The sequence below is a fragment of the Oryctolagus cuniculus genome, chromosome 6, assembly GCF_051225735.1.
Source record: "Oryctolagus cuniculus isolate XC-2025 breed Fujian yellow rabbit chromosome 6, ASM5122573v1, whole genome shotgun sequence".
Taxonomy (NCBI): Eukaryota; Metazoa; Chordata; class Mammalia; order Lagomorpha; family Leporidae; genus Oryctolagus; species Oryctolagus cuniculus.
The window spans coordinates 124,414,071-124,427,716 of NC_142872.1; the positions used below are offsets into that span (position 1 = coordinate 124,414,071).

The 13,646-nt window shown below is 46.2% G+C and overlaps 1 protein-coding gene across 3 annotated transcripts in view; it reads right to left on the reverse strand.

Annotated features, from left to right (window-relative positions):
• NIPAL2 (NIPA like domain containing 2) overlaps window positions 1-13,402 on the reverse strand; it is an 89,743-nt gene extending 76,341 nt beyond the window's left edge. Inside the window, exon 1 of one of the 3 annotated variants that reach the window (XR_016236525.1) lies at window positions 13,117-13,393. Coding sequence is in view for 1 of the 3 variants with exons in the window: in XM_051843948.3 (XP_051699908.3) it covers window positions 13,117-13,251 (135 nt within the window). In the remaining 2 variants the exon portion in view is untranslated. Of the gene's footprint in view, window positions 1-13,116 lie in introns of all 3 variants that reach the window. The other 2 variants (XM_051843948.3, XM_089336368.1) reach the window with 2 other exon arrangements.
• Between the last annotated feature and the right edge of the window lie 244 nt (window positions 13,403-13,646).

Here is a 13,646-nt window from a genome sequence, read left to right on the forward strand (position 1 = left end):
CCCCAGGACCTATACCTAGGTGGGGATATGTCTGAGCAAAGGGTTTTCAGTTCACCTTGCTCAAGTGAATTCTGAGTAATGAGCTGAGACGTTTCTGCATTTGTACTCAGTAAAGCAGATGGGCACAGAGCCTGTTTCCAGAACAGATGGAGGGGGGGCACAGGAGGACACACAAACTCTTCAAGATACATCCTTCAGTATTTAGGAGTGAACACCCAGAATGTCTGCCACTAAATTTTAAATGGTCGACTCACTCACTCACTCACTCTATCTACCTACCTTCCTACTTCTCTCCTATCAATCTATGCATATCTATCTATTTACTGAAGAACATACAAATATTTCACACTCTTAACAATTAGTGAATCTCTGGGTTGAAAGACATATGGTGTTTATTGTTCGAACCTTTCTAAAATTTTCTATAGGAATTGAAATTTCCAAGCTAAGAAGTTTTGAAAAAGTTGCTTTGCAGACACAATAAAATGAAAGGGGATATGGATTCACTTAAAAATCTAGTTAAAAGAGATGATAACAAGAAAAAAAAAGGAAACTGGCAGAACCAAGAAAAGATGTTAAGGAGAAAAATAAAACCATTGCACAACTTAAAACCACGTGTAAAAACACACAATGTGGAAGGAAAGGACATGGAATGAAAAGTGATCAGAGAGAAGGTGGTAGACATGGGAGACAGACAACGTGAGGAAGTGCACATCAGACGTCATTCAGTCAGGCACCCGCTCGGTCTTTGTTCAGCAACTGGTGAATGTTAGGTCCCATGTCTGGAACCAAGGATGCAAAGCACCCTAAGAGGAGGCAACCAGAAGCCTGTGAGGTTTGTAACTGAGGCACGTTCTGCAGAACCTGCAGGAACACAGAAGGCAGCACAGATCTGGTGAGGTTGGGGGCTCTGTTTCCTATGACTGATGTACCCCGATTTTAAAACAACAAAAATGTATGAATTGAAATGGTGGAGTTAGGAGAGCTGTGCTCCCCTGGAGGCTCTCCAAGAGAATCTGTTCCCCGTGTCTTCCAGCTTCTAGTGGCTGCTGGCTTCCCTGGTTTGTGGCCACACCACGCCAGTCTCTGTCTACCTGGTCACACGGCCGTCACCTCTTCTGGGTCAGATCACCCTGTGCCTTCTGGAAGGATACGTGTTATGGCATTTAGGGCCTCCCTGGGTGATCCAGGATAATCCCCCTGTGGCAAGATCCTTCTGTTAACCACATCTGCAGAGCCTTTTTTTTTTTTTTTTTGCTATTCAAGGTAACGTTTACAGTTGACCTTGGGATTAAGATGAGGATCCTTTTTGGGAGCTCATTGCTCAGCCTACCCCAGGGAGGGAGGAAGGGAAGCCTTCTAGGGCAGTATCTCACCAGGGTGAGAGCATTCCAGCCAAGGGCAGAGCAAGTACAATGGCACAAGGTGCAGTACACAGGGTGCTCTGAAGGGCCTGGAAGCAGAGGACCAGAGTGCAGCCGGCTTGGAAAGGCAGGAGGAGTTCTGTGTGCCATGTGGCTGTGGGTGACATTACACCTACGAAAGACTCTGAACTAAACAAAAAGAAGTCCAGAGCTGGCTGTAGTGTGGTGCGTGGACAGCAGGCAGGACGACCAGGGAGCAAGAGGACCAATTAATAGATGGTTCCAGGAGTTCAGAAAAGAAGCAAAGGCAGTCAGGATAGCTCATTGCAACAGGGCTACAAAGGAATAGTACGAACAGAGACGCTGGAGGCAATGTGAAATGTGATGCTTTTTAGACGACTGAATAGGTTGGACACCTCTTACTGCTGATCTCCTGTGTTCTTGTAAATAATTGAGTTGTCTGTAATAACCAGACTAAGTTAAAACTATAATCTCACAGGCAAAAAAGAGGAAAGAACACTTTTCAGCCAGGAACAGATTTTTAATTTGCTTTCTTGGTTATTATATGCTATAAGCTTATTGCATTCCTATCCTGAGACATTCTCATGACATCGAATCCAAACCTGGTGACTTAGGAGCCAACAGAAAAGGTCAGGGTTACATAACACAGTATATCATTGCTGTTCCCCAAGCTGTTCTATGCCAGTGTTTAATCAGCCTTAAAACCTAGGCAGAAAAGCTCAACATAGTGCTTTCCCATACAATTAAGAACTATTAAATTTTGTCTCTTGCTAGAGAACATATTTACTTACATAACTGTACATTTCTTATTCTCCAAAACCAAATTCCATTAAGGATAAGCTTTAGTTTTACTCAAAAGCCACCCTGTATTTTGCTTATGAGAAACTTAAGTTTCAGCAGAGCAAATTTATGGGAAAAGTAGGACATTTAATAACACATCCTTTGGGGGCTTTTAACACTTTGTTAAAAAGAGAGTAACAATAGTCAAGACAAGGCAAGATTCCAGTTAAGGAAGTCTTAAACTTGGTCCTATTACAAAACAACTTAATCTTATGTAGTAATGGGGAGGGAATCTCTGAAATAGCACGGACATGTTGAACACAAAGAATGCTATTGTTTGCAGCCAGATTAATATGGAGTCCCATAACTTTCAGAGTTTGCAAGAACATATTTGTAAAAGTAATTTTTTAAAAACCTAGAATCCTTTGCTTCCAAAGAAGCAGGATTTCAGGCTGTGTTTTTTTAGGCCTATCCCAAGATGGGAATGAGGACTTCTACTCTACAACTGAGGTGAGCTCCCTCAGCTGAGTGAGTTCTCCTCCACCTGCCTGAGTTTCCAGAGTACATACCCCTTTGGAGCAGTGTACGTCTTGAACTCCACCTGATTCTTCCAGCAACTTTCCCAGGAAGACTGAACTCTATCGCCTTGGTCAGGCCCTAGCCACTCAGTGAGTGTCTGTCTCAGAATGGGGAGGGATCATGACACTGGCATTCACTGACTCATGTGCACCAGTCTCCTGCAGCCCTCACCACCATCCAGACCAGATCTTTCTCAAATGAAGGCAGGAATCAAGTTCAAGTTTGCAACACATCTCAGATACTGTGACTTGGGCCCTTCACTGGCTCTGCAAGGCAGGTCTTCACAGCCAAGCTCTTCTCCTTTTGCCCCATACTTCCAACCTCTGGCCAAATTCTCACATCCCACTGACCCAGCAGCCAGGTCCCATGGTCACCTCACAGTCACTGCTCATATGAAACCTAGGGTACTCAGCGATGGCTAAGGGTTATTTGGGTCTGCAAACGTAGTGCATCAACTCATAAAACACTAACAGGTATCACAATTATCCTCTACTCTATCTTTTACTATGACAGCTGCTTATGAGGCCTGCTCAAGCCTTGTTCACAAAAAACCTGCCCATCTCACCACCACCGGGACTCAGGCAGCCACATGCAAGTGTGAATTATCATTTTTCCTCTTCTGCTTTGGCTCTCTTATTTATGATGCCATAATAGGACTATGCTCCTGGGAGCTTCATGTAAATAATGTGTCAGGTAATGAAAGCAAGGATGACTTCAAACCACTCTTTTTTTTTTTTTTTTGGCCAGGTAGAGTTAGACAGTGAGAGAGAGAGAGAGAGAGAGACAGACAGACAGACAGAGGGAGAGTTACAGACAGTGAGAGAGAGACAGAGAGAATGGTCTTCCTTCCGTTGGTTCACTCCCCTAATGGCCGCTACGGCCGGTGCTGTGCCGATCCAAAGCCAGGAGCCGGGTACTTCCTCCCGGTCTCCCATGCGGGTGCAGGGCCCAAGCACTTGGGCCATCTTCCACTGCCCTCCTGGGCCACAGCAGAGAGATGGACCAGAAGAGGAGCAATTGGGACTAGTACCCAGTGCCCCAGCCAGGACTAGAATCCAGGGTGCCAGCGCCACAGGTGGAGGATTAGCCTAGTGAGCCACGGCGGCGGCCAAACCACTCTTTCAAATGTTGCTTTTCAAGTATTTCTCTCTTTTTTGGAATTTTAAAATTTTATCAAAAATTTATGTGCATTTAGAACAAAGTGATGTTATGCTCTCTTAATACAATGTGGGTAATTAAATCAGGCTAATTAATGTATCTGTCCCCTCAGATACTTATCACTTTTTGAGTGATAAGAACCTTTAAAACTAAACTTACAGTTTTGAAATGCACAATACACTAATGTAAATTGTATTCCGCATGCTGGGCAATAGATCTCAGGAAGAAAACCACAACCACCACCTTATTTCTCCTGTCTGAGATGCCGCATTCCTTGACATCGTCTCCCATTCCTGCTGCTCCCTGGCTTCTATAACCACCCTTCTGCTCTCTGCCTCTATGAGTTTGATTGTTTTAGATTCCACACGTAAGTGAGAACATGCCGTACTGGTCTTCCCATGCCTGGCTCACTTTACTCAGCATAATGTTCCCCAGTTCCATCCATATTGTTGCAGGGGACAGCATTTCCCTTTATAAACGGCCAAATAGTATTCCCTGTGGATAATACTATATTTTCTTTATCCATTCGTTTGTTGATGGACCCTTAGCTTGATTCCATATCTTAGCTATTGTGGATAGTGCTGCAGTGAACAAGGGAAGAAAGCACCTTTTCAACAAACTGGTTCAAATCTTTTGGGTAAACACTCAGAGGTGGGATTGCTAGATCATATGGTAATTCTATTTTTAGTGTTCTACAGAAGTAGTTTTCCAAGTATTTCTAAAGCATTCTATCCTTCCTTCATGTATATGATGTAGATCACAAAAATATAATTCCTTTTTGAGGACAAGCCCCATGTTTTCTGGTTTCCTTGGTATCACTGTCAATACTGCTCCAATGAGAAGGGCTCTGATCCCTGTTCACAATTTTTAAAAAAGACTTATTAATGTATTTGAAATTCAGAGTTATAGGTGGAGGGGGGAGCAATGGGAGAGAGAGAGAGAGATCTTCCATTTGCTGGTTCACTCTACCTGGCCCTAATTGGCCAGGGTTGGGCCAGGCCGAAGCCAGGAGCCAGGATCTTCATCCAGGTCTCCCATATAGGTTCAGGGGTCTAAACATTTGGGCCATCCTCTGCTGCTTTCCCAAGTGCATTCACGGGGAACTGGATTGGAAGTAGAGCAGCCAGGACATGAACCAGTACCCAGCACCCACATGGAATTCCGGGGCCACAGGCGATGACTTTACCTGCTATGCCACAATGCTGGCCCCTCTGCTCCCTATTTTTGCAAATGGATTGTTCATTATATTTTAAACTCCCATTGCTGGTTAGTTGATCCAGCTCAACATGAGCTGTGACAAGAGGGAACACAGTGTAGCCATTTCTCACACAGCCCTGGAATGATCAGAGCCCCGCAAGTGCAGAGGCTGAAGAAGAAAGACTTCCAGAACTCACAGGATTCACATCAAACTTGAACAAGATACCCACAATGCTAACATTGCTCCTGGGACTCCACAAACCACACCTGTTTCACCAACACCCACCAAACTGTAAGGAGATTCCTACCTACTGAAAAGATGGCCATTGATGGAAAAGAAATTGCCAAGCAGGGAGAAACAAGGTGGAGACCAAGCAAGGGACATCATCTTTCCCAAATGCCTGTCTCTGATTTTCCCATGAACAGAAAATCCCAGAGACCTTTCCAGAATTTCTTTGGTGAGGGGAGAGGAGACTAAGTCTAGCATTTGGAAATAAGTCATTGCTTAGAGATAATGCTAATGAAAATGTTTAAGAAATTAATTTCCAAATTTAAGCTTTTAAGAAGATTACTGGTCAGGTCTCACCCAGGAGGACGGGCTAAAAGGGGGACATTTCAGTGGGCAGGGCTGCTCATGTGAGAAGGGGAAGTTCCTGCATGAGCTGGGCTGGGCCTTATTCTAGAAGTTGCCCATGAAAGAAAACAATCAACAGGAGGAAGCTTGAATTCTAAACCCGTCTCTTGGTTACAGGGCCCCTATTTCTTGTGGGCATTCAGTCATTCCTAAGAACGGCCACGTGCATCAGGGACACCAAGTCCATAACTCCATTCTCAGTGACTGCTGGGAGCAGGACATGGACTGAACCTTGTCCAGGCACACCGATGCCCGTGTCTTTTCATTTGAGGCTGAAGAAGTCATGCTCTTCCCTGCTGGGAGTAAAGGTTGATGTGTCCTAGAGGGGCAAACCTGTTCATAATGGAACCAACAACCCTGAGGGGCCAAAGCTGAAAACGAGCAACAGGTATTCATCACAATATAAAAGTCCTTGGATCAAAGCTTGCCTGAACCCAGAATTATTCCGACCCTTTATATCATCCATCCACTGCATCACTGAAGCCAGCAAGAGGTTTTTTGGTAACGTGCAACCTTGTCTCCTAACTTAGAAGCATTCTTGCTAGGAAAGCTTCCAAAAGCAGGAATAGAGACTCTTATCGCAAGCTACAGAAATCAGGCCAGTGTCCAAGTTCCTGAAAGAAGGAAACAATTTGAGACTTGCAAAGAAGGTGAGGTCATGTGATTTGGTTTAAGAAGCCAGTGCTGAGGTCATAGGCAGGCAACAAGACATTCATTACATGCAGATCTGGCAAGACCCTGCCAAGTTCAGGGTGGGTATTTAAAGGAGACATGCCAGGGCAAACACTCTCCTTAGTGAGATGTAGAGCTCATGTCTAAATATAGGCTCCTATATTAGCTTATGTGTGCCAATGATAACAGGAGACCACACTGAGAATGTGACCAAAGGTCACACTGGTGACAAGGTGAGGCAAATAGACAGGTGCACACATCCTGAGAGCTAGGTGGAGGGGGAGCTAGAGTGTTATCTGCCACTGTGGTAACCCACGACAGACTGGGTAAATGCCTTTGCTCTATGGAAAATGTAAGTCCGCTGGAACTCAGGGTGAGGGGTGTGGTTAATAAAAGGTGTAAACTGGATAAAAGAGTTTTGGGGAGTATTTCAGGGGGAAAAATTCTAAGTGAAAATAAATGGCACCACTGTGGTCTCAGTTAACACCGATTGAGCCTTCCCAGGATGGAGGGGCTGGGTCTGCGGGCCGGTTAAATCACAGTCCGGGTCTATGAAACGTGATCACACTTCTTCCACCAAACAGCTCTCAGCTGTTCCAGAGCCACACACTCCCTCTCGACAAGCCAGGAGTTGGCAAAGTGGCATCAGACATGGAAGCATCATTGCCTTTCAAGAAATCAAGGGTACCAAATAGGAAATTATACCAGCTAGGAAGTGTTCTGGAAGCTGACTACTCTCGGAGAGTAAAATGGAGGAGACCATCAAAGGGAGTGAGGAAGGTGCTAGATAGAAACTGTGGCTACAGATGAAAGAAAGCAGTTATATCAGAAAACTGACATGCTCTTTCTTATTTCCATTTGCAATGAACTAAGTCCAAAATTACTAGTTTCAGAAATACATATTTTATGACATTTCCTGTAATACAGGTTGAATGTAATGCTACTAATAGTTGCCAGCATTAATGAATGGTACATCCTATATGTCTGGCACTTTGCTAACTATTTGACATGGATTGTCTTATTTTATTCTTGCAACACCCTACAAGGTTAAGTATCATTATTGTTATTAGTGTTATTATTTCCACAGAGAAAGCCAAGAAATGGAGAAATTAAGAAACTTGCCAACACATCTCGTAAAGTGGCTGAGCTTTGAAAATCACACTCCATGGGAGCAAAAAAATTCAGCTTTGGGGAATGCCATCCTTCCCATGGTGACCTCTCCAAGGCAAGTTGTATAACCATCAATGTTTCTAAAAGAGAGTCTTCAAATAATTCTGCAAAAAAGGTGAATTTGGCATATATCTCCAGTACCACCTAGGTAAAATATGCAAGCTGAAGAGTCACAGCAATTTTATTATTTTCTAAACTTTTGAAAAATTGTAGAATATAAAGAGAAATATCTAGATGAATGTTACTACAAAGAATTATTTTTGTAAGGCAAACACCCTTATAACCACCATCCAGATCAAGAAACAGAAACTGGGGCCCTCCATGCTTCACCCATCACTACGCCCTCCCTTCCCCTGAGGACTGGCTGGCAAAGCACCATCAATCACCTCCTTGCTCTTCCTTACAGATTTAGCACCCAAGTGTGCACCCCTCAACACTGCAGCTGCATGTTTTCCTTCTCCCCCACCCACTGTCTTTTAACTCTATTTTAATCTGCAGCCTCTTCCTCCATGTATTCTGTCTCCCTTTTCCCCTCTGTAAAATCTAATTTTTGACAGGTTCTGTGATGCAATGGGTTAAGCTGCTGCCCAAATCCAAGTGCCTGGGATCTGAGACTCACTTCCACTTCTGATCCAGGTTCCTGCTAATGCATCCTTGGAGGCACTAGGTGATGGCTCAAGTGCTGGGGCCCTTGCCACCCATGAGGGAGACCCAGATGGAGTTCCCAGTTCCTGGTTTCAGCCTGGCCTGGCCCTGGCTAGTGTGGACAATTGGGGAGAAAAGCAGAGGATGGAAAATCTCTCTCTAGCCTACCCCTTTTAATAAATAAAGAAATCATTTTTTTAAAAAAAACTATTTTTGAGTATATGAGACCACATAAACCTGTAAACTGGCAAAGTTTTCTACAGCCTGGGCTTGGCTGATTGCATTAGCTTGAATACTGTAACTGGTTAGTACAGATAAAGCTATAGGAGGGTGTTGGGTTGATTTAAACGCAAGCACCTGGCCTCCAAATCACAGGTGAAGTTCAACCCTGTTCCTCTTACAAGGACATGGGAACTTTTTCATCTTCTCTTCCTTTTTCATTTTTTGTTTGTTTTTAACAAAAGGCTCGATACAGTCACTTTGAGGTAATCTGTTCCTTCCTTCCTTCTTCTTACTCCCATACACACACACACACACACACACACACGTCCTCGAAAATCTGGTAAAGGGAAAATGCCACATCACACACATGAGGGAGGCAGAAAATCAATAAGTCTAAGCGAAACAAGGATTTTTCTTAGAAAGGAAATGGAAAGAGCCAGTGACTTGTACGCTGCCCTTTGATTCTCTGTGAGTTTCGGCACATTTCTTTAAGAGACAGTGCTACACAGCTACCACAGAAAAGAGACGGATGGCAGCACAGCACAATCAATACAAGGGCAACACAAAGCTCACGGCACTTTTTCTCAGCTACAGCGAGATGAGGTATCTTCATGGTGCCCTTGCCACCACATCCTTTCCAAGCAGGAGTCTCTCACCATGGCCTGCAGACGTGGGATAAAAATAGCTCTGCAACTAAACCTACTGCTGTGATCTCTGGGCAGGTTCCTCCACGCATGTTTCCTTACATGAACGGTGAGGATAATATGTGCCTTACGAGGTTGTGGCGGGGGGGAGGGGGGAGGGCTCCAATGAGATAATAGCTATAAAGTGTCACATAGTAAATGCATAACAAATGTCAGTCTCTTCCCTTGCCTCTTCCCTGCCAAGTTGTATCAATTTCCCTTTAAACATGTTGACTTTAAAAATTCAAGCCATTTGAAACCAAAAGTTCAAATAAAGGACATTAAAAAAATTCTGAATTTTCATCTCTCCCTATAGAGAATATACCTTTCTGACAATGTCCCTGTGAATTGAGATATTTAGCAGTCTGCACACACTTCAAGAACCAAGATCAGTAGGGGCCGGCGCTGTGGGCGTAGCGGGTAAAGGTGCCGCCTGCAGTGCCGGCATCCCATGTGGGCACTGGTTCGAGACCTGACTGCTCCATTTCCGATCCAGCTCTCTGCTATGGCCTAGAAAAGCTGTAGAAGATGGCCCAAGAAGACCTGGAGGAAGCTCCCGGCTCCTGGCTCCTGGCTTCGGATTGGCACAGCTCTGGCTGCTGCAGCCAATTGGGGAGTGAACCAGCACATGGAAGACCTCTCTCTCTCTCTCTCTGCCTCTATTTCTCTGTGTAATTCTGACTTTCAAGTAAATAAAAAAATCTTTTTTTTTAAAAAAAGAACCAACAGCAAAAAATCTTTTACCATGTTTCCCATACTCTTCCTCTCCTGTCTATTCCGTCTACACCATTTTTACTAGAGAGTTTCCAGGTCTAACCCTAATTTTACCAGTAAGGAGACTGTGGCCCAGAGAAATGAGGCAACTTACTCAAGTACACTCATCCATTTAACCATGGAGACAGCAGCCTCTAATACTGGCTGCAAATTCAATGCCTACAAAGTCAGCAGGTCAAAGAGAGGACCGGAAGTGGGAGGTACAGCCTGCTTTAAATGGGAACTCAAGCTCTCAGGGACCATGTGGGAAAGAAGGCCCTGTGTGGCTAGGATTTCCAACACTCAAGGAGATGATGGAAACTTGAAATGTTATGATTAATCTCGTTCTTAAATGTTGGCAATATATTAAACATTTTTAAAATCTCTCTGCAGGTCAAACAAGATGGATTATGGGCTGGATTTAGTCCATAACCAAGCCAGTTTGAGGCCTCTGCCTCCTGCTAACCCTAATTTAAATTTATTTTATTTAATTTGCTTTGATTCTTGCACTCCCTGCTTAAAAAAAAAAAAAAAAAAAAAACAAACACACACACACAACTTCAATCCCACCATCCACGAAATAAAGTTCAAACTTCCTTGCCAGTCTTTAATGCGATCCATGACTATAACTAAGACCCCCATATTTCCACCTTCCAGTCAGTCTCCATCTCCCCCTGCAAGCAGATGACAGCTAACTTGTACTCTAGGCACGACTCTGGGTTGTTTTCTTCTTCTTCTTCCTCTCTTTCCTGGAATGCTGTTCACCTGTGCACGCCTATCAGCGTTCATCTTTAAGCATCCAGCTCAAGCGCTAACTCTACAATTTTCTGGCCGCAAGCGGCCACACTGGGAATTTGCACAGGCCCTTCAATCACTCACATGACAGTTACCACATACTGCCTTGTTTTGGAGTTACCTACACAGCTCATTTTTCCCAAGCACTAATAACATTCCTGGAAGGAAGCGTTTGAGTCTTGGACCATATTGAATATTCCCACAGTGCTTTGTACCTAGCAGGGAGCTCCATAAACATCTTAGGAACATTATCCTCGTGTCCTGAAAGCTTGTGGCTCCAACATAAAGGCAACACCATTGCAGAACTCAGCGGACTCAAGACTTCCATAGGCTGGGGCTTTCCACCAAGCCGGCAGAGAGTAGCGCCAAAGGACACGGGTCACACCCCTCCAACTCCCCAGGGCAGCTTACCCACCGAGCTGCTAATTTTCTACTTGCTTTGAGAATTCCTCCTCCAGAAGAACGCTTGCATCTTGGCCTTTCCTGACTCCAAGAACCGCTGATAAATACCCACCTATCAAGTGAAAATATTCCAGGAGAGTGAGCCTTTTCTATGGCGTGAGACTAGTTGATCAGATCTGAGAGTGATCACTCTGAGAGTCACAGAGAACAACTATCCGTGAATACACACTGCATGTATTTCAGTTGCAATAAAACTGATGGAAGCAAACAAACTCCACGAAACCCCAGCCAGCCAGCCAGCCAGCTACCAAGGCCGATTTTGACTGTGGGAGTAACAAACATATCTCACACTTTGTTTTTCTGGAATCACTCCCATTTTCAGCCATCTCTATTCAGTGAGTGTCAAACAAGAAAAGAAAAAGAAAAATTAGACTCCATTTTATTTTTACTGGCCTGGCCACACTAGAGGCACTCAGTAAAAATGTGTGTCGAGTGGATTTTAAAAACTGATCTTTACTTTTTGCTTTAGACAAACACAATTACTGGAAGGATAGAATACCACTGCCTTGTGAGATGGCCTAAATTTGCACAAGGATGGGAAAAGTTGATACAGTCTTATTTCAAACCAAGTATAGTTTAGATGTCAGCTCAGTAATTTCAACTAAGCATATTCTGGCTACACCCCTTCTAACCTGTACAAATACACACTGTCAAAAGCAAGTTAAACCTTGCAAACATTATTTATTTGCCTCACATTCTGTCACAAGTTTGGGTATCAGAGAGCCAAGACAATCAAGAATTCCAGGAAACGTTAAGGCAAACCGATGACTACAAGATTTCCACTGTGAAAACGACGCTGTCCTGTTTGGGAGGATGCCAGGGCAGGTCACCCCTGCTAACCCTCTGATTTCCTAACCAAGAGGAGGTCATTCATTCTTAACTTTAATTGGAAATGCTTCTAGTGTGCGCATGCTACAACAGATACACTCAAAGAAGTTCACATAAAAAATGATTCTTTGTAAGTCCCGGGGGTGGAAGGAAGGAGAAACTGGACATGTTACAAAATTGACTGAGTCCTCCTCTCCCTCTGCCACTATACCCCCCCCCTTTTTAATCTTTTTTGTTTGTTTTTGTGAAACAGACTTAAAGCAATACTTTCCCTTTTGTTGAAAACCAGTAAGGAGAACATGCTTACTTATTCTTTATACAAATTGACTTCACTTCGGAAGCCTCAAAGAAATCTAGATATTTGGTTATTGGTTAAAATCCTCCATTTAGGCCAACCGGCTAAAGACATTTGACGGTTCTACTGCCGGAAAGGATCCTTGGTTTTGTTCAAGAACAAGCACAAAGAACACACTTAGGAAAACAGGGGGAAGTCTGGAAGCCTCCGTGGGAAGCTCGCTTGCTCCCACTGGAAAGAACAGACACGCTGCTTTGTTTAACCTTGAACCCAGCCACAGTAAACGCGCAGCTCCAAGTCCCTTTGATCTCACTCGATGTCTATTTCCAGGGCAAACCGGCGTTGCTCAGGCCGACAGTGTTTTCCCCAAGGGCGAGTGACAGCTCTGGAGAGAGGCAGCCGCAACCCGTGCTGAAGCGAGAGCTGTGCCCAGGCGCCCGCACTCGCACTCGGGCCGCCCGCGCCCCGCTGACGTCGCGGCCCTTCTGAGTTTTTAAAAAACTGTCAACGGGTCCCGGGATGACAACGAGTGAGGTTCACAGAGGGTGGACTCGGGCCGGGGGCGGGGCTGGTCGCGGCTCAGAGGCCTCCGCAAGGAGCCCGCAGGAGGTCAGGGCCTCGGGTGCGGCGGCCGCTCCCAGGGGCTGGTGAGGGAGACAGGAGAGGACCTGGGGCTGGGGGGCGTCCCTCGCTCTCTCAGGGGAGGGCCGGTCCAGCAGCCGGGTGACGACAGAGGCGTCCACTGCCAGCTCTTCCCGGCTCTCTCTGTGGTCGGGCGGGCAGGCGGCCGAGGCGCTGCGCGCGGGCTCGAGCCCCGCCCCTGCCTGGACCCCCGGGCGGCGGCGGCCGGGCAGCCCTTACCTGGTTCCTGCGGTACCAGGCGCCCGACAGGGAGCCATTGCCCGTGCCCGGAGCCCAGTACGTGAAGTTCCGGGATAGCTCGTCCAGGGCTGCTGAGGCGGCGTCTCCAGGGCCCGCGGGCGCCAGCGCCGCCATTAGGTCCTATTCCCGGCCGCTCCAGCTCCAGCCGCTGTCGCCTTCTCGCCCCGCTGCACCGCCAGGAGGCCGCGCCCGGGCGGCGCCGCAGCCACTTCCTGCCAGGTGCCGGGCGAGACGGGCGCGCCCGGGCCACCTGGCTCCCGCCCCCGCGCGCGGCAGGTGCTGCGCCCGCCTCGCCCGGCCCTGCCTTGCCCTACCCGGCCCGGCGCGGCCTCCTCCGACCGCGTGAGGCGCCCGCGGGGAGCCCGGCGGTCTGCGTTCTCCCGGGGCCGCAACCCCGGGGTCAGTATCCGCACCCCTGTTGAAAATCAGAACACATCGGTGACCTTGCTGCCCTTGTGGCCCTTAGCAAATACTTGTCTAAGTGGTGGAGAAAGACTTCGAGGAGACCA